Raw genomic sequence first — 23070 nt, 5'->3', positions numbered from 1 at the left:
GTGTAGTTTAATCTACGAGAGAAATTTTTTTTTGGAAATAGATTTGTGTGTCGAATGGTGTATCCTTTTTAATCTTTCTGTAATAATTTGTGTTAATTTTTGACAAGTTTTATGTCAAAATTTTAGTAAATGACGTCTAGAGATTGACCTGGATAAAATTATCATCGATTGTCATTCCCATCCATCTTTGACGCCGTTTTGTTCAGTCATAATATACCTACATATTCATCAAATACAGGGCAAACCGTCGTATTATGTATATGAAAAAACGAAAAAAACCTTTATGCTTTTTAACATTCAATGTCCTGAATTTTTTCGTACTTACTCAGTAGCACCTTGTATATGTTGCAGTAAAAGCCGGAAATTCAATGATTGTTAACATTCACTAGGAAATGCTAGCAATTTCGCATTGGACCAGTGAATGTGGTAAATATGGTGCGTTTTTAAAGAGATTTTACGACTTTTCCTAGTAATTTCTAACATTCACTATAGTGAAAGTAATATTTACTAAAGATTGCCAGTAAGTTATTCTATTGTAGAGGGTGAGTGTGGTGAGGAAGAATATTGGTGGAAGTTAGTGTTACGGTTCAAAATTTCACCGTAACTTATTTTACTTATTTTGCTTATTTTTATGAATAAAACTAAAACTTGATTTGAATAACTTGAATAATAGCGTTTCATTAGCTTACTTCTTTACTGTACAGGGACATCATTTTAAGTGTCTCACTCGATTTATAATTTTCCTGTTTGGTATTTAAAGATAATAGAAAGATTTCCTAATGTAATTTTTCGCGAGGATACCGATTGTCTACACCAAAATTTTTTAAAACGTCAATTTTGACAGATACGAAAACCTACCTTTCTTTCTACAGTGGTTACTAATTCTTTATTTAGACTTATGCTTGTGTTAGGATGATTTCTTGGCATATTTCTTCGGAGGATTCTTGAACATAGATTTGATGTGGTTATCTTTGGTCTGTTTTCAACGCAACAAGTGGGAATGTTGGGTCTGCAATATACATATGGGGATTTTATCATGTATTTTTCCTGTGTGTAATCATTTGGTTTTACCTGATTATAGTTGATTTTTCCCTAAATTTCATCTTGTTTATATTACGATTTACAGACTGACGCACAGTGGGGTATTTGATACTGATAGTTGATCGAAATTCTTTTATGTAGACCTTATATAAATTATTGCTATTTTCATTTGAAGAGGAAATAATATGAACAAAATAAAGGATAATTCGTCGATTCTAAAAAAAGAAAGAAAAATCACTGTTCCAGTGTTTCCACGGTCAGTGCCAGTAGTAATATCGCAACTACTACTACTAATGCTACGACTGATCCGCGAGCAATGCCCATACCACTAAAGTCGCTACTAATGCCAAATTGTGCTATACTGCTAATGGCACTAATGCGATCGCTTTGTACACAACAATGCCATCGCGGTTTACACCTCGCATTAGTATAGCACTGATTGGCAAATTAGAGGAAACCAAGAATGTTTTTCTCATTTTATCTGCAAAATAGCAAAAAGTCGCAGTATTTTATTTTACTGTATGAAAGCCCAATGTTTACTAAGTAAAACGTATATAGACAATATGCTGAATTCTTCGAAATGCGCAACTAAATCTCTAAGTATAATAAAAATGTCACAAATTTAATCAAATTTTCTGAACGCCTAACTTTTAGTTGCAAAAAAAATCGTTAGTATAGGGAATATCAAAATAAATAATACGTTTTTGTAGAATACATACCTGCAGCTTGCTGAGCCATTTTCAATCAACAATAATATAAACGTAAAAAGAGCACAAGAACAACAACAATTTATAATTTTAAACATAAAATTTAGCGATTTACCTCTTATCTGTGAGAAGTAACAACTTTGACGTTTCGTTGAAACAAATGAATGCAACTAAACACACCCATAGCAACGCCATTCATGGCAGAGATGATTTAACTTATCATTTATCTTTTTTTGGGAAATCTTAAACACATTTGCTTTTTCGAATTTCGATCATCTTTTTCATGCTAATACCCCACCGTGTGACGTTTCAATTCTTTGTCAGCTGATCGTGTGTGACACCGGCGTTGAAGGTTGACAGATCGATCTTTGTAACAACAAATAAAACTTTTAAGAATATCACCTCAATCACTCAATATTCACCTCAATATTCAAGATGATCCACATATCTTAAAATTACAATTTACTTCTTTGGTATATTTATTAAAAATTATAGAAAATAACGACAACAAAATCAAAAGATGTAGTCAAACGACCTTCTAAATATTAAAAGGGAAACATAGTAAACATTTTAAAGTGTACAAAACAATTAAAAAAAACATTCATAAACATCACATTTTATACGTCGATTTGATGAGTGCGTCACCGCAAATCGCTCCGCCCACTCATTTTATTGGCTTCTTGCAAATTTGTTGAATTTTTATCGCGTCGTCTATTTTTTTACGAAAAACATCGAGAGAATATCGTTTCCCCTCTCACGGATTCCCCGTAGCTACAGAACGGACGGACGCACAGTATTAAACAGAGACAAAAAAAATTTTCATTCATTCTATGCTATATTGCCGGATTTTGTATCAAAATTTCAAACTGCCTAAGTAGGCGTTTACAGAAAAATATCTACACACGTAAAAACCAACAATACCGTATGCCGTTTTTTATTTTGTCTCTCTGTTTGTCAACCGGTCATTTATATTTATCTCTGTCGCATGTATTAAAATAGAGAGACCACGGAGATAAAGTGTCAAGGACTGTAGGTATGTATCGAATTGGTACGCGGATTACAGAACTTTTTCAAATTGTTCATTATCAGAAATACTGTTGTTAGTAACAAATTAAAATAAGTTTGAGATATTAAACTATTTGAAGGGCAAGGGCAAGGCACATTTTTAAGTAGTCAACTTATTCTGTTGAGAATACCAAAACTCAAACTCACGCCAAATTGTAATTGCGTACTTTAATAATTTTTTTGTATCTTTAACATATTTGGCAACATGAAATCAGTTTTCTGTTTTTCCGCTTACTCCCAATTGTTAAGAGCCTGTAAGTATTGTTAAGTATTTGTTGTGCTTCATTAATCTCAGTTGGCATTTTTCTTCTGAATTCAAACTTTTCTAGTTACAATCTACTTCGACGTCGCCACAAAGAACCCCAAAATCATTTTGGACAAGAACTCTTATATCGTTCTGCGCAAGGAACCCACCAGGACCATTTGGATGTGTAGCAGGTACTTCGGAAACAAGTCTGAAAGATGCAAGTCCAAACTCATAACCAGTGGCAAGGACGTGTGCATCAGTGGAACGCATAATCATGACCCCATAATCACTCAGCCCATGAACAACAGTTTGACTCAGAAGTTTAACATTATCAGAACTGATAAGTAGAATTTAAGTACTAAAAATCACATGTTTCGATGTACCTAGTGAAACTGAGGAAAATGTTTTGCCAGGATAGAGGTAACTAACATTTTATTTTAAGTTATGCTATGTCTATCACTGATTCTTTTAAAAAATCTAAGGAAGTAGTATAGACTTGTATAAAAGATTGACTACTATTCAATATACAGAGCGTCCCATTTTCGTGTGTGTTTATGTACTTTCTCGTTTGGGAGTAAAGATACAAAGAGACCTCAAGAATAGCCTACCCTGTGGGCGCGGCACAGTGGTTCCCAGATAGGTGATTACTTAGAAATATTAATTTCAAAATGTTTGCATGAAACTGTTGCCAATACTTTTCTTATATTCCCCTATAAACGATACATAATAAATAACAAAATCAAATAAGCCTAGTGTAGCGTTTTTTTTTTATTAGAAATGACAAACAGTTTTCAGATAACACCAATTAATTACTTATTTTATTAAAATTGATAAAAGCTGTTGCCTTTTCTGTAATGGACGTTCGAAAAGAAGGTAAAAAGAACTGTTTTTTCTTTTTTGCACTTAATTAAACCTAAGTAATATTAGTTTATGGCAATTTATTTGAAGGCAACAATAATAGTATTTTTACATTTTTGCTTGTCACTCTTTAAGACTTTTAACTACTTTCCCTTTCAAATCCTCTTAAACGGCATGATAATACTTGTTGCTTAAAGTATATTGCATATAAATTAATTGCCACTGGCTGCCACGAATTGCCACCGGATCTTATACCGGGTGGTTATATCGGGTGGTTATTTGAGTTTTTGTCTTAAAATAAGTAACTGATTTTTTCCTCTTCGTGTCAATTTATTTCGTGAATTTATTTCGTGACACACTGTGCATCAATTGAATTTATTTTTACCGAATAGTTAGAACTTAAAATGCAAAACATACGAACTGGACCCAATTTTTTTAATACATATTACATTAAGTTTTTTATATACAGTTATTTAGCATTTGTTATCAATTTCTATTAAAAAAAGTGCAGTCAAGCTATATCTAGATATCTAACAGTTATGACCGCGCAGCTAATTAAGGGGAACCACTGTGCGCGGGACCGATTCAAATCGGACCCACACCGTTCTTGAGGTTGGCCATATGGGATCTGCCATCTTCAATTTTGCCAATTCCGACGTCAGATTCGCCATCACTGAACCATTTTACTTCAGATTCGCGATCAACGACCCAAAAAACTCCCATACACTGATTTTATTCGGATCCGTGGTTTTTTGAAATTTATGTCGGCCATATTTGATCCGCCATTTTGAATTTTGCAAATCGGATTCATGATCAGCGACCTAAAAAACTCCCATATACAAACTTTTCTCCAAGTCCGTGCATTTTTTCAAATTCGCATCGACCATATTAGATCCGCCATTTTGAATTCTGCCAATCCGACGTCAGATTCATGATCAGCGACCCAAAAAAAACCCTATACCGATTTTGGTTAAGATCAGTGTGATTTTCGAAAATCGTGACTTGTGGTAGGTTTTTTGAGGTTAAAAAAAATATGAGACATGCTAGCTCAATTCTGATGGGGCGTTTTGAGTTTATCAGACCCATTTACATTAGGTTATAGTGTTACACATAAAAAAATAAAATTTCCTACTACATTTTCCTGAAATTTTACGGATTTTTACCAAGTTTTTGAGGTTAGAAAAAAATGAGATGGGATATGATGTGAGGTGATGGAGATGTGAGGTTAGAAAAAAAATATGATGGATTCGTGCTCAGCTTTGAAAAATACCATAGGATATGATGGTCTGATAAAAAGCATAGATCACTTTTCTTTTTTTTGTGTGGCTGTGTAATTTATCGAAAAGTTGAAAACTCAGTTCCTTCCATTAATATACTGGCACACCCTGTATAATAATTTTTTATTTTAATTATCTTATGAGCTTTCAATACAGGGTGATTCCTGTAAGGCGGTTATGCTTTCGGGACGTCGAAATATTAATTTTGATATAGCACACAGGTCGGAAATGCCTCTTACGCAAGATACAGGGTGTAGTTTTTGAAAAATTCAAGACATTCTTTGATAGTTTTTTAACAGTTGAAGGTATCGTTATAAAATTTTATTATAGGAGTCTACCTAACAGAGACACTTAGGGCTCGAACACACTCGTCGGCTCGTCGCGTCGCACCGGCCAGGCCGCTGCTACCTCTAAAACCATTAAATCAAATGATACCTAGAGGTGTGTAGTTCGTGAACGAACTAGTTCCAAGGAACTATTCCGACCCCGGAATGAAAGGAACTAGTTCCTGGTTTCTCAAAGAACTAGTTCGTCAGGACCTGTTCCGGGCACGAGACTGTGACCGATATAGAATAATATGCGACGGCGACAGATCGGCTAGCGCGCGTAGCCCGATGGTAGGCAGGAGTGGAGATAGCCAGCCGTACGTTATCGGATCCGGACCTAGAGGAACACTTGTGTCTAGCCCTAGCAGGCAACTATTAAGCCCGACCAATCACGTTAGAGTTTTTGACAAACACAAATGTATTAACACCCTTCAAATAACCACGCTAACCAACCTGATTGGTCAAGCTTAATAGTTGACTGCTAGGGCTAGACACTTCTTAGAGGAACTAAACTAAATAAAAGACTATTTTACGTACGAATGGATCGGGCCAGCGCGATCGCTGCTAGGCAGGAGTGGGGAGTGCCAGCCATGCCTTTTGTTATCGGATCCGGACCTAAAGGAACAAGAGGAACTAAATAAAAGACTAGTTTACGTATGAATCAACGTGCAGAAAATCCAAAGAAATAGTATACAGACTGGATCAAAGGGAAACTTAAATCTAGTCCCTTTTTTTCAAGGGTCGATTCTAGTAAAAAATTCAAAACATTTTTATATGACATACTCTATTTATGGTTGGTATGATACCTGTTATTATACCTTCGAGTTTCGATGTTAAAAAATAAAAAAATCATATTTAAAGTTTTTTTACAACCACTTGTTTTTTTTTATTAAATATTTTTTTTTTAGTTGTATTGCAGTCATGTAAGGAGGACAACTGTATTTTAAATATTATATTTAGTTTAACGTTTTTCAAACAGGGTCCATTAGACTAGATATTTCTACTAGGTACAGGGTGGGTCAAATTCGACGCTTTTAAATGGAAACACCCTTTTCTATAGGAGATAGATAAAAACTAATATCGGTGTCTCGAGCTCAATTTTTGTCAAAAACATGATGGTGAAAACCGCATATCGATATCTGATACCGTTTCGGAGTTACGGGGTGTTTTTCAAAAATATGGATTTTTAACAAATCGCTGTAACTTTTTTGCTATGGAAAATTTTGTATTTTTATGAAAACATTTTCAAAGCACCTTTTTACATAGAATTTAATGGTTTAAGTGTAATTTTTTTAAAATTAATAATTTAAGAATTATCAACAGAAATTTTGATTTTTTATATGGAACACCCTGTATATTTTTAATTCTTTGAAAATAATTTAGAATTACTTTTCCAAAAAAATAGCATACTTGATATTTTGCTCGATTGCTCTTCGATATATAGAGTTTTTAAAAATTCGCCCGCTTGGATTAAGTAGGCTTTGAACGGCACCGGCTGTAATGCAAAAAAAATCTAGTTGTGAGCATCAATTAAAACGAAAATATATTTATTGCTACAGGTGTTCGACATATCGACCGTCTTCTGTTATGGACAGACGGGGCAGTTTTTGAACATTTCTCGCGGAATTCATTACTCAGTGGGGGTGAAAGATAACCTCTCATAACTGCTAAGTATTTCTAATTCTTATCTAGATTATACGGAAGAATAAGGAACCTTTATTCTTCCGCAGATATATCCATAGGATTAGATCCATGGGCACTAAGTCAGGCGGCCTCGACGGCCAACGGCTGGGATCTTGGTTAGCTATTCAATTATTCTTGAAATTGGCTGCAAACATTTGCTGATAACTTCAGCGTTCAAAGGCGGTGCGTCGTCTTGCTGGAAAAATATGTTTTCGAGTTGCATTAAAGGCATATCATCAATAAGGGGTCCAAAGCCTACTAGTTAAAAGTGGCGAACTATTAAAAATTTTATATTAAGGGGATTATAACAAAATATCAAGTGTGCTATATTTTTGGAAAGGTAACTTTAAATTCTTTTCAGTTAATTAAAAATATAGAGGGTGTCCCAAATAAAAAATCAATTTTTCTGTTGATAACTCTTAAATTATTAATTTTAAAAAAATTATACTTAAACGATTAAATTCTACGTAAAATGTGCTTTGGAAATGTTTTCATAGAAATACAAAATTTTCCATAGCAAAAAGTTACAGCGATTTGTTCAAAATGCACATTTTTGAAAAACACCCCGTAACTCCGAAACGGTAACAGATATTGATGTGCGGTTTTCACCATCATGTTTTTGATAAAAATTGAGCTCCAGACACCGATATTAGTTTTCGTGTATATCCTATAGAAAAGGGTGTTTCCATTTAAAAGCGTCGAATTTGACCCACCCTGTACATTATTTAAAAAAAATTAAGAGTAAAAGTAACTTAAACATTCATAAAAATAGAAGTATTTACTGTTGTAGATTCTCAGTAACAATAAAAAAGAGGAATTTTAATTGTAAACATTGAAATAACTGGAAGCTAAACTTTCTACTTGCTTATATTTAGAGCCAGTGTCTCACGACCTTTTTTTACGATGGCCCTAATATGTTTACTTCTAAAGTCGATAAGAGCCATCAGTAGAAGTCCATATAGGTAGACTCCTATAAAGGTGCGTATTCATTATCCGAACGAACGAACGAATGAAAGTGCGGTATATTTAGACGGGGACCGAACGCATGCGGCCGTTCGTTCGTTCGTTCGCTCGATCATCCGTTTCAAGTCGGTACATCAAAGGCGTTCGCCAACAAATGCCTCCGGTCTTCTCGTGCGGTCCCCGTCCATACCACTAGCGAACATTCGTTCGTTCGTTCGTTCGTGCGGATAATGAATACGCACTTTAATAAAATTTTATAACGATACCTTCAACTGTTAAAAAACTATTAAAGAATATCTTTAATTTTTCAAAAATTTTAACACCCTGTATCTTGCGTAAGAGGCATTTCCGACCCATAGTGTGCTATATCAAAGTTAATATTTCAACTTCCCCCATCATTCCCCGAAAGCGTAACCCATTTACAGGAATCACCCGGTATATATAATTTTTCTTTCCGTCCGTCGTGGTATCTTAATAAACTGTACCAAAAATGAGCTTGTGCAGCTTTTAGCTAACGCCCTATGATCCTATCAATTAGAGTTATTGGTATTTTTGATGCACTAATTTTACACTCAGAAATTAGCGTGGGATAGTCAATAACCAAAATTTGACGTCGAATAAATTATTTAATTCTTTTTATTACCTAATTTGAACCGGCTGCCCATGTTAAAAAGTTAAATATGTAATGCATTTTTAACTTTATTTATGAAAACAAGTGGTGTGAGTATAGTATATTTTTAAAAAGCTCATAACAACACAAATTTTTGAAGACACTCGATAATTAAAACTAAAAGAATTTCGGACTTCCAATGTCTTTATTTATTTTGCTTACGCAACGCAAGAAATATTACTGATGGTACTAATATAATGTAATAAGTACCACCGATAATACTGAATCATTCGTACACACATTCATACTCCATAATTATTGAGAAAAATCCTGATTATTTTAATAAAAGTTACCTCCTGAACTGGTTTGCTCTTATTTGTTTACACTCTGTACATTAAATAATTTTGTTTAGAAATTTTAAATCATTAAAGAATTTTAGAGGTAGATGTAGTAAAGCTCAAATCGGAATGTTATTTCTAGGATTAACTATGTAAACATATTCAAAGTATTGTAGAAAAATGTTTGTTATTATTTGTCCTTAGTTTGGTTAGGTTAGGTTTCCTGTTTTACAGGAAATTACTACAACTTTTGATTTTTAAATCGCACCCTCGGTAATTTTTTACATTAGGCATTTTCGCTTAAAACAAAATTGTATTTTAAATTTCAATCTAGAATGCCATGGGTGTGTTAAAAACACTAATTTTTAATCAAGGAGCCTTTAAAAAATAGGTTTGATTGTCTAACGTTTTTCGTGTCTTGTCCTGGTTGGTTAAAAGATGCCCAAATCGTGTTTTCAATCGTATCTCAATTTTTTCATATGGAGCGAGGGTGGCTCATTAGCATGTTTGGAAAAAAGCATTTTTTTGCGAATAATTTCGTACTACACACTTGGTATTTCGAGTCAAATTGCCGTTATGAATTGCATGTTGCAATTTCAAATAAACCATATTCAAAAATGTCAAAAGTTGACATATGATATTATGTCATTCTATTCAGAGTGTCATTTTCTATCGAATAACCCAAGAAGCATTTTTTGTTTTATAAGTGTGTTAGGAAACTTCCCAACACCATATTATACAACCTAAACGCATCTAGAATGGTTGTCGTGAGTTATTGGTAACCATTATATAACACTTATATGCCCTAAACGGTCCATTTTATAACTGTTCCGATGGTAACCCTTAACACTCAAGGTGTGCAACCAAAGTCCTGAAAACTTTCTCAACACCTTTATATATCCTATCGAGTTACCGCTATAAAACTGAAAAAGGGTATATAATAGTTATATAGTGGTGGTGAAAAGGTTCCCAGAGACTACCTCCATAGAAATATCGCGCATGCGCGTTTTTGAAAAATATACTTTTTCTTTCTGACTAACTACTTTAATATTTGCCTCTTTTTACCATAAAAGCAGATATAATCTTATTGCTCCAAGTTGTCCTACGCAGATAATCCAGACCAGAAACAAAAGAGACAAAATGACGCCATCCCTGTCATAGCCTACAAAAGCGTTTGCGTTATGCAAATGACTCTATAGAAATTACTGGCTATTGCGCCTATCCAGAGTACTAAATACATATGCGATATTAAATTTACTGTGTGAAAATCAATTTTACCTCCAAAAAACACATGCGCCTCCAAAAGCAGAATTATTTAATAGATTTTTTTATAAACAAAAAAAATATGGTAAAATTTTTGTAATGAAAGTCAAATTTATTAATCTAAATAATAGAACATACGACTTTTTAATACATAGAAATAACTGGCAACTGGCCAAAATATAGTTTTGTACCAGTTTTCAACGTTATCTTAGAAATACTCATTGTAGCCAAAAATGAAGACATCAATAATAATGGCGTCCATTATATTTAAAGTGCTATATATTACTCTAGGGTCTATAACATACTCATCAACCATTATATAAGTTTGGTTACTTAAGGTTGCGTAAATGAGTTTGGGTTATTTAAAACACCAATTTTGGTGTTTTATACAGCTAAAGGTGATACAAATCACCATTATAAATGCCGGGTGTTTATGGCTACTTTTAGTCAGAAAACCTTTATGTAACCCGAGGTGTCGACTGTAGCGACTCCCTGCGAACGAAGTTTGACATTACAGCAATTTGACAGAAAATGTGCAGAAAACAAAACATAACCTCATAAAATTGAAATAATACTGTTTTGGTTCAATTTGATCTATATTTAAAGTGGTAGGAGTTTTCAAGAGTTCTAGGGTCCTTTGGTACTTTGGTAGAACAGTTATGAATGAATTGACTATAGAAAAAAGCTCTTTAAGTGCAGAATGTGTAATGTTAAAGCGCAAAGCTCATTCTCTTATGTTATGCATTCTTTAATGCCTTAACCAGGTATCTTCCTGTTCCTGATCGTTTTGGCAACTTTCTGTTGGAAATATCTCAGGTTGATCCTGATCTCTGCTTGTGAATGGTAAATTTGCATGTTGGCTTTCAATATTGGTAGATGTAGTTTGAGTGAGGTTTGGATTATTCCTATTTTTTTTAAACTCTGAAGAACCTTCCTTTTGAACGTAGATGTATTTTTGTGAACAGTTCATTTTTTTTATTATTTATTATAATACCGCATTGCTTTGCTTGCTAATATATTATTTGTTTTGATTATATTAAAAATTTGAGGTTATGTCATTAGGTTTGATATTCGGCAACTACAGGTTATATAAAGCATGCAACCATTTGAAAGGTGAAAAAAAAAACGATTTGAGGGATAACTTGTAGTGTTATTGGTTACATAATGGTTTTAATAACACCTTTAATTATATAGTGTATATCTTGCGTATCTTTCTAACACCTAATACCAGAAGTTATATAAAATAGATGTGAACACCTTTATAAAACCGTACTATAAAACCTTTAGTAACAAGAACCTCTAGTTTTATAAGGAAAGTGATAAACAACATTTTAAGGCTACTATTAGTGATAAGTGACCAACGCTACACATATATATCAAAACACTGTAAGATACCAATGAGACATTTATTAAACCTTTATATAACTAACCTTGAGGATATATAACCTAAAGGAACTTAAAATGTTACTTGGGAATGTAACAAAATACCGAGGGTGACATTGAAAAATCAAAAGGTGTAGTCATTTCCGGTAAAACAGGAAGTGCCCGAAAACAATTGAATACTTCAATCAATCCTAGTTTATGCCATATACTAACATACCAAATCTCGATTTTTTATCTGAAAGAATAAATAAGTTATAGGTGTGAGCCACTTTTGATACACACCCGGTATATTTAGGTCATTGTTCTAAGTTTTTCATGTTTATTATTTATTTGAGTGTAGTTTGTAATTTTTATCTTTTTTCTATTCGAATCGATAGGTAACTAATAAATATTTAATTTTCAGCTAAATAATTAATAAGAACTGATTTTTATTTAGATAATTTACAGTTAAACAATAATTATGTTATTAGCTAATTTTGAGCTAATATTTGCTTTTATTAGTAAATTTATATCTAAATGATTTCTGAGTAGCTCTAGTGAAATACTGTACGATCGAAAAAAACGGCATCCAGTTGGCTTGGAAATGAACATCGATAACATTCTCCATACAATTTTACATATAAAATGACAACGATGTTCACATTTTATAGCCATCGCTGATGTCATTTTTTTTTCGATCATATTGTTTATATTATTATTGCGTGCATGGATACATCGACGCATCAAATCAACGCATCAGCGCATAGTGACTATTAATGAAACTATTATTGAAATTTATAATAAAAAGCTGTAAGAAATAAATATCATGAATTTAACATAGTGTATTATTTCAATATTTCAATTAGCGAAAATTGTTAGAAAGTAAATACGAGCAGAGGAATTATAACAACAATAAATAAAAAAGATCGAAGGAATACTTGAAATAAAATTAGTTTTCTTGTAAGACATATAGAGGGTTTTCAGAGATATGTAGTCAGTTACTTGCAGGATGTCTGCAGGTTTACCTATTGGAGCTAGTATAAAACTTTAAATGTAGGAATTGTAAGGTTTTATCAGAACCGTTAGAAATTATAAAAATAAACAAAAGGCGATCAGAATGTAAAGAAATGTTAATAACTTTAGTTTTTTTATAATCGAACATCCTGCATATTTTAAGTTTTTTGAAAGATTTTTTTTTCTTGCGATTTTAAACATTACGTGAACCATAGTGAAATATTTCGGTTTTATCAATGCAACCACTATCGCACAAAATGCCATAGTGGGTCTTGGAAACCATAAAAATAATTCTATCCATTTTTTGTGTGTAAAACACGAATACAAAGTTAAGAAAAATATATTTTTTAAATTACTAATCTGGCTGTTCGGATAAAACTTTACAATTTCAATATTATTTTAAGCTGAATCATCGTCAAATTACGCAAATTTGCTCCAATTTAACAATGATCATAATCTCTGCGTCTAGTTTCTGAAATCCCAAATGAGCCTGGAATTTGAGACACCCTGTACAGAGATTCATTATTTATGACAAAAAATCACTTAGCACTGACTGAGTTATATTAATTACATAAGTTAGTTTGTGGATAATAATATACCCTTTGTAAAATTTAGTTTCACAAAATTACCGAGTTAAGATACTTTTAATTAGTGTTGGAAAAAATCGGATGAATTCAATCCTCGAGTATTGATCCTCGAGGATTCCAATAATCGGATGATCATCCGAGGAATCCTCGGTCATAAAATTTTCTCTGTATAATATCTCGATCGAAACTTGAATAATACTCGCCGCTGTGATTTTGCTTGCTGTTTTTAACACACTATTGCCATGTACTTGAATGACTTAAATAATATTGTAATAAAAATCAATACTAATTATTTTAAACACTTTTTTAATAATTTTTAATATGTTCGTGTATAATTTCATGTGGGAAATAAAATTTTGATAGGTTTTGCTTTAAATTGTGCTGATTTCGTTTCTTTAACTCCGACTTTGAGGCTAATCTGGCAACCTTTCAGCACACTTTCAGGCCAAATGAAACCAAGTAATTCTAGGAAATACGTGGGGCTTTTTAAAAAGGGCTCGTTATTTCTTGTTTTGTCGGCGGTCGGTCATTGAGATAAAATAGAAATTTTGTGTTTTGTTTTACTCTTTAATAGCGCAGTTTCACCGAAAATAAACTGTAGTACCTAATAAATTGTAGTAGTATTGTGTTATTGTGCATATTTTAAGTTTTTGTGCGACATAATATACAGTTTTAAAATTGAATTTACCAACTGTATTGTTTGGGCACAGCTAAACTAATAATCGAAAAAAAAATTGTCAGAGTTACTCATAAGTTATTCATAATAGAAAAATATTAACTAATAAAATTTTATTTAACCCCACAGATAAAAACACATTTTATTATTATATCAATGGTTAAAAAACTATAAATCTTAAAATATAAAGTTTGGAGAAAAAATCTTTATAATTTAAATAAATATTATAATTAATATATCCCATCTAAACACAACAAAAATAAGTAATGTATTTCTGTTCAAAAATGCAGGTTACTACTCTGAAAACCGACTATTATTGTGAGCGATATGCGAGCAAGTCCCAGGAGCAAGTTATTAAACGGTTATCCTCTGTCCTCTATATAAAAAGCTTTGTTCGGGTTCTTGTTATTACCGATTTTGAATCGTCCTAGAACTCTGCAGCGCATGCGCAAATATAATAATGTCTTCATATTTCCTTCTGCGCATACTCATCAGAGTTCTAGGACGGTTCAGAATCGGTAATAAGAGAAACCCGAAGTAAGCTAAAGATTTCAGCATATCGTAAAATCGCTTGTATCGTCGCGAGCAGCGAAGACGGTACGCTATACCCGATGTTAGTTGCGTGCCGAGTAATCCTCGAGGATCGACAAAAATACTCGAGACATACCGAGGATATGAATACTCGGATGACCGAGTATTTTTCACCCGAGTGATCCCATCACTACTTTTAATAGTTATTTCAATAATCTAGATTCTTACAATTTGTTCCACAAATTAGCTTATATCATTAATCAATCCATAAAGCCTTCGCGGACAGTATTCGCTTAAATTTGATAATACCGTTAGTTGGAAGAATTGGGAAGATACACAACCTAATGCTGAACCTTAGAATACTCAAGTGCTATACGGTGGAGCCCCAACTCGTTCAGCGGCCAACGCATAAAACACTCATGTTCTTTAATTCGGTCAGCGAAGACATTTCCAAGACGGTGGGAACTGAAAACGACAGTGTTGCCAGATTAAAAAGTATAATGTTGATTTTCGTTACTTTTAAATCCTCGTTACTAATAGGCCAGTAAGCCAGGGTTTTAGGGTCCGAATTCTGAACACCTGTACCGATTTGGTTTGGTTTGGAAGAGAAACAAAGAAAAAAAGAGAAACAAAAGTTACATAGTAGCGATGTGTGTTTTCTCCTTGGGGGTGAGTACCAACCCCTCTCGGGGGTGAAAAATAAATCATCCATATTAATTAGAAATCAATAAAGGGATGAATTCTAAGCAAAAAAATGTTCTATAACATTTTTTCAGAAAACTAATATTTTCTTAGTTATTTAGGATTGAAAATGTTGATTTTTCATCTTAAAACTGCATATTTTTTTGCCAATTTTTATAAATAACTCGAAAACCTTGCGTTTGATCGCAAAACTCATATAAAGCAAAAATTAAGCTTTTGAAATAGCTAAACGATCGATTTTCTGTTGCTACCGTAGGTGTAATAATAGCCGAGTTATCATTCTGAAAACGTGTTTTTTTTCGAAAACTAAATTGCCACATTTTACCGTAAAATAATGGCGAAAGAACACATTTTCGATGAAAATGGATATGACCGTTTTTAAAGCGCTTGAAAAGACCTTTTAAATGCTTTCTTAAAAAAGTTCGTAGCTCAAAAACTCGCGGAGTTATGATAAAAATAATATGGTCACCTCATTATTTCGGAAGAAAATGAACAACAAAATCTATGACTAAAATTATAAAAATAAAAACTAACGTAATATATGTACATACAGTTGGCTATATTGAGGTACTAACAATTGACTCGGCAAGTTCGAGTTCGGAAAAAAATTAACAACAAAATCTATGACTAAAATTATAAAAATTGACTCTGCAAGTTCGAGCGGTTTAGAATGCCTATATTTGGAAAAAAGTTGAAAATAATGAAAAAAAATATTTTTTGTTTTTTAAAAAATTTTTAATTTTTTTGACATATCTCAAAAAGTAAGCAAGATACGTAAAAAATGCAACAGAGGAAAATTGAAGGTCTTTTTTCTGCAATATTTTTTCTTTCTATCAATTTTTCTGTAGATCTCTTTATTTCGTAGATATTACGTTTTTTTAGTTTGACTTGCATGCAAGGACCACCTTCTTTGAGCATTTAAAACCCAAAAATCTCGTAAAAATGAAGAGTTCAAGACTGCTCAACTATAGATGTTAATTTGTAGCTCATGTAATTTTCTACCAATTGATTTTAGTCATAGATTTTGTTGTTATTTTTATTACGAAAAAATTAGGTGACCATTTTATTTTTTTCATAACTCCGCGAGTTTTTGAGCTACAAACTTGAGAAGACCTTTAAAAAAAGACATTTAAAAGGTCTTTTAAGCTCTTTAAAAACGGTCATATTCATTTTCTTCGAAAAATGTGTTCTTTCGCCATTATTTTACGGTAAAAGGTTGCAATTTAGTTTTCGAAAAATAAAGAATCAAGTTTACAGAGTGATAACTCGGCTATTACTACACCTACGGTAAACAACAAACAATGAGTCGATTCGTTATTCCAAAAAAATTGATTTATGGTAATTTTTTAATCCCTCAATTCCATGACAGCTGCGGCCATTGTTATATAAAATTCAGACAATTTAATTTTTGACACAGATAGCCACATGTCTTTTTTTTATGATACAGTGGCTGTGGCAATCACTAAATTTGACGTTTAGGCTATATGGTTGAAAAAACGGTTAACGTTAGGTATAGAGTGTTTAATATCAAAATTCATTTTTATGGATTTTGATATTAAACACTCTAACCTAACGTTAACCGTTTTTGAGCAAAAGAAATATTTATAATTTTTGGAGGAAAAAACTGCCTGTCAAATATATATATATAGCCTAAACGTCAAATTTAGTGATTGCCACAGCCACTGTACCATAAAGAGAATACATGTGGCTATCTATGCCAAAAATTAAGTAGTCTGAATGTCATATAATAATGGCTGCAGCAGATGTCATGGAATTGAGCGATTAAAAAATTATCATAAATCATTTTTTTTCAAATGGAAATCCACTTTTTATATTTACACCATTTAAAATAAGAAATTTTCTGTCAAATTCCGGTATTTCCGGAAGTGTCGCCATGTTGAAAATATTTTTAATCGATAGATCTTGTTAATAAACAATAATGTACAGAAAAACTTCGATCTAGATATTGTGGTTCTCTAAAAACTTCTAATGCACGCTCAGCCTGAGACACTCTGTATACTGTAATAATTATAATAAAAATCGATATAGATATAAATATGTTACTCATCAGCAGTGCCGTCTTTACGTAGGGATCTGATGGGCCCTGGCTCCAGGAGAATTAAGGGCCCCAGCTCTAAAAAGGCTGCAGAAAAACGATAACATCAATTTTTTAAAGCTTATAATATTTTCAAATTGAAAAACGAATGCAATTTGATGTAATAAAACAATGTTTGCATGTATTTAATGGCAAATTATGATGACAAAGTGATGAAAATACCGGTTCCACATATGAGCCGCGTTACTTTCGGTACCGTTCCAGGGAAATACCGCGACAAAACATCGCGATTTTGTAAGTCCTCCAAGATCCGAGGGGCCCCTTCTCTGTCTTAGGCCCGTGGCCCCCGTTACACTAAAGACTTCACTGCTCATCATCGGTTAAAGAAGCTAGAATACAAGTTATGCTGTGCATTGGATGTAATTTAAAATATTTATTCAGTAAAAATAAATAATGAAACCATTGAAAAATAACTTAATAAAGTAAGCTAAAATAAATAAATTCAGTCTCAAAATATATAAAAAATAATAATTATTCGATATTTTAAACAAAGAAAATTATCCCTTTATTTAATTTCCTAAATAGAAAATGCCAATCACAACTACTGGAGCCTGATAATTGATAATTAAGTAAATATCTGCATCCATTTATACTGTTTATTATAGTTGGCGTATACGTATGGTTTGCATAGTCCACGTACAAACTGCTTCCTAACTACTGAACACATATTGGCCTTGTTTGCCAGTTGATTAAAAAAAAATTACTAAGATTTAGAGGCCCCCTAAAAGACGGGGCCAGGGGCGGACCGCCCCTCCCCCCCCCCCAGTCCGCCACTGATGGTGCCCACGAGGAATTAAGAGACCTAGAAGAAAAACGAACCTGAGAAAAGACTATGATATTAGGAAATTAGCAGGGATAAATTAGGCCCGCATAGCCAACAATGGACCCAACTAAAAAGACACTACTCATACAACTCTTGAGGGAACATCATTATTCAAAGTACTATTGATCAAAATATTTCTTCATCATATTGTATCCGTCTTGAATGTCATTTAATACAGTTAATAAAAATCAAATACCATAAGGAAATAAACCAATTATTTTTATAAAAAAAAAACAATATTAAAAAAATTAAAAAACAGATATTTTAATTATTTGCCAATTTATTCACAATAGTAATATTTGACACAAATGGTTGAACAGGTAGTGTAAAGTAAATTAAGCCGTTGTTGCTGTGTTCATGTAAACGCGATAAATGGATAATAGAAATGACTTATGTGTCTTCAAGAGAGCGTAAATAACATTTTAAATAAATGACTTTCTTTAGTTTGTTAATTTGACCTAAATCTTCATCGGTGACTACTTTCAATTACAGCGACCGTCGTTTTATAGAAACCGCAGTTTTATAAAAATCAAACCGCCTTATTAAAAACATTTTAGAATTGTCAGTATAATTTGAAATAGGAACTTTAGGAATATAGGAAGATAGAAACTACCGAAAACAAGATATAGCATAGCCATCTTATCAGAAAGTCAAACAAGCTTAAAAGTTAAAAAATTATTTCTGTATGTTTTACAGAAAGTTTATTTCAAATTGTGGTTTACCAGTATAATTATTGTCTTTCTTCTAATGTCACAAAATGTTGACTTAGCATGTTTATAAAGCAAAATATCTGTAATTTCACTTCCTCTTGTTTTTTTTTAATCTCCTATTATAAGCAGATATAGAAATCAGGTAAAAGAAATATTTTATTAAAGACACAGTTAAAAATTATAAAGTTCTTACGGTTTAATAATAAAAAATAAAATATATAATGAAATGAATTGAAAAAAATATTACACTAAAACTAGACTCATAAAATCGAGAAATAAGTGTATTAAATGTAAGAAATAAAATAATAAACTTACTTTTAACAAGTTTATTAACAAAAACGTTACATAATATTGTTGATTAGTCTGAATGGAATCGTTCAATTATTGTATAAATTCAATTTAAATAATTTAGATCATTAAGAGTACGATAGCGTTATAGATAATTATCAGGAGAACTGCAATCTTGTTCAAAAGGAAGTAAAAGAGTGTATTTATGTAAGCAAAAGTGATTCTATAAATGGAATTTGGGATCAGTGAAATGCATTTTTTAATTAAACTTGGAATTAGCAATTTATTTAGTAAAAACTGGATTTATATCAGTCTATATTTAATTCTGAATAGAATTAATGATATCAAAGATGTTTTATATATAGAACACGTTTCTTTTAATATAGAATTACAGTGTTACGTAGTTAATTCGTTTAAATTAATTAACAATAATTGAATATTGGTAAATTATGCGTTTATTAATTTTAAAATAATCGAGTAACAAATATTTGCTTTTTTGGTATTATTCAGACATACCATTTCAATATTTTAATGTAGAAGTGTATGTTTATAATACATAATATGTAATGTATGAATTATGTTTCTTTCATCGAGATCTACCAGCCCTGTAAAAATATGTGCACTTATTTAAGACTCGCCCTTTATAATGCATAATATTTAGTTGCAATTTTTGTTGAATACATTCCTATAATACGAATCGCAAAAATTATAGTTCGCATTATTAGTACAATTATTTTATCAGGTCAAGGAAATGAAAACAAAGCATGACGAAAAATAACATAAGCGACCAACATATGTATTCAGTGTTGATGTGTGTATAAGTTATAAGTCCAAAACAAACATTTATGAAACAAACCAAATATATAAACAATACTATATGATTTAAGTATGGACAACAGAGTAATATTGTAGAAGATATATGATCTTTAGGTGTTTATAAATTTCTATCTATATATCTATAAATATCTCCTATTTTAAAATTCTAGAAGTTTTCTAGCATATTAATTGAAGACGGTTTTTTACTCTCTGTCGTGTTAAAATCAGATTACTTCAAGTTTTGTACTTTTTTACTACACAACAATAATGAATGAAACTGCATAATAGATACATTAGTGTAAAGATATAAAAAAGCCAGGTAATTTTTAATGATAGCTAATAAACATCACTTTCTATTAAGTTGAAGTGAGGCAACGAGTTCGTTTACAACTCATGCTAATGTATTCACTGCACTGGGAAAAACCCTCCTTCATTTTATGAAACAAAAAAATATCTAATCGCCAGTTGCTATACTCTTTTACAAAGATTTAAATAGTTTTACAAAGATTTAAATATTATTCCGAATCTTAAATTGAAAACCGCGTTTCGCTAGCTACTGTAATTTTGGAGTTACGATTTTTTAAAATTTTTAACCCCCTCCCATACCCCCTTACCAACCCCCCCTCCGCCACCAAAAACTAATAGCCAGATTCTCGGGTGCCACAGTATTTTTGTGCCAAATTTGGTTAAAATCGGTTTAGCGGTTTTTGAGTTATCCTGTTACAGACGGACAGACGGACAGACGGACAGACAGACAGACACCATAAAAATATTTTGTATTTAGGTCATTTATGACCCAAATAACTCATTTTGAGTGAAATTAAAAAAACGTTTTTTGCCGATCTTAATAGCCTACCATACCTATTGGTATGATCGGCTAATAATGGTTTTTAAAAAGTAATAATTTTTGATCAAATGCTATTTTTAAATTAATTTCATATTGGTATTTTAAAGCATATAATAAATTCTAAGGTGAAATTAGTTGTTTGAAGTAAGGTTATCAAAAGCAAGGTAAAACATTGAAAAAAAGACAGATATAAGTAATATTAAATTAGAAACCTCTTAAAAATTGTTCGAAACAATGAGAACATTAACAAAAACTTATTTTTATTACTGATTAATACGCATAAATACGTACAATAATATTCTGCGTAAATATGCACCTTGAAAAAGTTCGAATATTCCTATAGTCATCAATATAAACATTAATAAAAATTTTCGGATTTTCTACCATTCTTACTACTCGCCGACCTTTTTACAAAAATTCTAGGTAAATTACAAGGTCTACAGAGCTAATAAGCATATATTGGGTATCAAAATAACCAATGATATAATACTTGAAAGTAATTATAGATTAGCAATATTTTTAAGTCTGATTACCCTTCCTGTCATAAAATTTCATATTTTTGTCGTGCTCATTGCAGAAACTTAAATTTGTTTTTTTTTCCAAACGTCACAAAAATGTTAATTTTTGCGACATGATTGACAATATAAAAAAGTCATTTTAACGCCTAGCCATGAAAGTAAAGCTACTACTACTGCCATTACTCGCTGACGAGTATTTAACACTCTTGAGAAGATGGTTACGCAAGGCGTTTCCTTTCACGAGTCTTTCTGTGACTGAAAATCCTGATAAGCCGGGTCCACATATGTAGCATATTCGTGTATCATATCTCCGTCGCGTTGCACCAACATGTTTCATGATCGCTAGTTTGGACGCCGAATTAACGCGATCATATGGTACACCTTTGTGATACCGTATCTGATACATGCCAATCCGAATTTTGGCGCGTATCTTAACACTGCGTATCGGATACACGTATCACGATCTGTCATTTGGACGTGTTTTGATACAGTATAACGATACAATTGACTTGATACGCCGTGACCCGTCTTGAGGCGGTTTTTCTCCGATCATCAAAGGGGCATTGAGGGTTCGCTGAGAAGAATTGATGAACATGATACGACGATACAAGGTGATTTGTTGTACCGTCCATATACAATGATACGCACGCTTGTACGCTGGTACGTATGAATTTTATAAGTATGGACGCTTACTTTGGCACGATATGCATATTCAGTCGACACAGCCCAAATAAACGTCCATACTTACGATACAAGCTCTTGATACGTGATACATGATCCTGATACAATAGAGTGCTACATATGTGGACCCGGCTATACGTGATGTTATATCTCATCCGCACTCCGGACATTCAAAAATCTCATTGCTTTGTTGCCTTTGTACTTTTTGGTTGTCGTTGTTAACTGAGTTTACAATCTCTGTTCATTACGTTCTGTTGTGCGTTGCTTCGTCTCACTGATTCTGCATACTTATCCCCTTTAAGTTTTCATGGAAAATATCATTGTACAGGGTAGGTAGATCAAATTCGACGCTTTTAAATGGAAACACCCCTTTCTATAGCAGATAGAAATAATATCGGTGTCTGGAGCTCAATTTTTGTCAAAAACATGATGGTGAAAACCGCATATCGATATCTGTTACCGTTTCGGAGTTACGGGGTGTTTTTCAAAAATATGCATTTTTAATAAATCGCTGTAACTTTTTTGCTATGGAAAATTTTGTATTTTTATGAAAACATTTCCAAAGTACCTTTTTACGTATAATTTAATGGTTCAAGTATAATTTTTTTTAAATTAATAATTTAAAAATTATCAACAGAAAATTTGATTTTTTATATGGGACACCCTGTATATTTTTAGTGTATTGAAAAGAATTTAAAATTACCTTTCCAAAAATATAACACACTTGATAATTTGCTGGATTCCTCTTCGAGATATAGAGTTTATAAAAATTTGCTCGCTTTAAATGAGTAGGCTTTGAACGGCACCGGCTCTAATGCAAAAAAATTCAAGCTGTCAGCATCAATTAAAACGAAAATAATATTTGTTATGAGAGATTCATAATTTTATAACAATTTAAAATATATTTAACCAACATCAACATATTTAAACTATATCTAATAACAATAAAAATAAATAGTAAACCAAGACATGAAATGTTGCTACAGGTGTTCGACATATCAACCGTCTTCTGTTATGGACA

The 23070-nt window shown here is 32.2% G+C and overlaps 3 protein-coding genes across 3 annotated transcripts in view; 2 read left to right on the top strand and 1 right to left on the bottom strand.

The window, feature by feature from the left end:
* LOC115879249 (protein tramtrack, beta isoform-like) overlaps positions 1–3423 on the top strand; it is a 200474-nt gene extending 197051 nt beyond the window's left edge. The window contains exon 4 of the mRNA XM_030896063.1: positions 3143–3423. Coding sequence (XP_030751923.1) covers positions 3143–3408 — 266 coding nt within the window. The 3' untranslated portion in view covers positions 3409–3423. The remainder of the gene's footprint in view (positions 1–3142) is intronic.
* Positions 1–23070, top strand: part of LOC115880029 (lysosome membrane protein 2-like) — a 167190-nt gene that overhangs the window by 46026 nt on the left and 98094 nt on the right. The gene's annotated exons all lie outside the window — the stretch shown is intronic.
* Positions 17311–23070, bottom strand: part of LOC115879139 — a 37556-nt gene continuing 31796 nt past the window's right edge. The window contains exon 2 of the mRNA XM_030895809.1: positions 17311–17393. Coding sequence (XP_030751669.1) covers positions 17311–17393 — 83 coding nt within the window. The remainder of the gene's footprint in view (positions 17394–23070) is intronic.

The sequence above is a fragment of the Sitophilus oryzae genome, unplaced genomic scaffold (assembly GCF_002938485.1).
Source record: "Sitophilus oryzae breed Bouriz unplaced genomic scaffold, Soryzae_2.0 scaffold_1067_pilon_pilon, whole genome shotgun sequence".
Classification (NCBI taxonomy): domain Eukaryota; kingdom Metazoa; phylum Arthropoda; class Insecta; order Coleoptera; family Curculionidae; genus Sitophilus; species Sitophilus oryzae.
The sequence above is the reverse complement of the archived record's forward strand: the minus strand, read 5'-3'. Positions and strand labels throughout refer to the sequence as shown.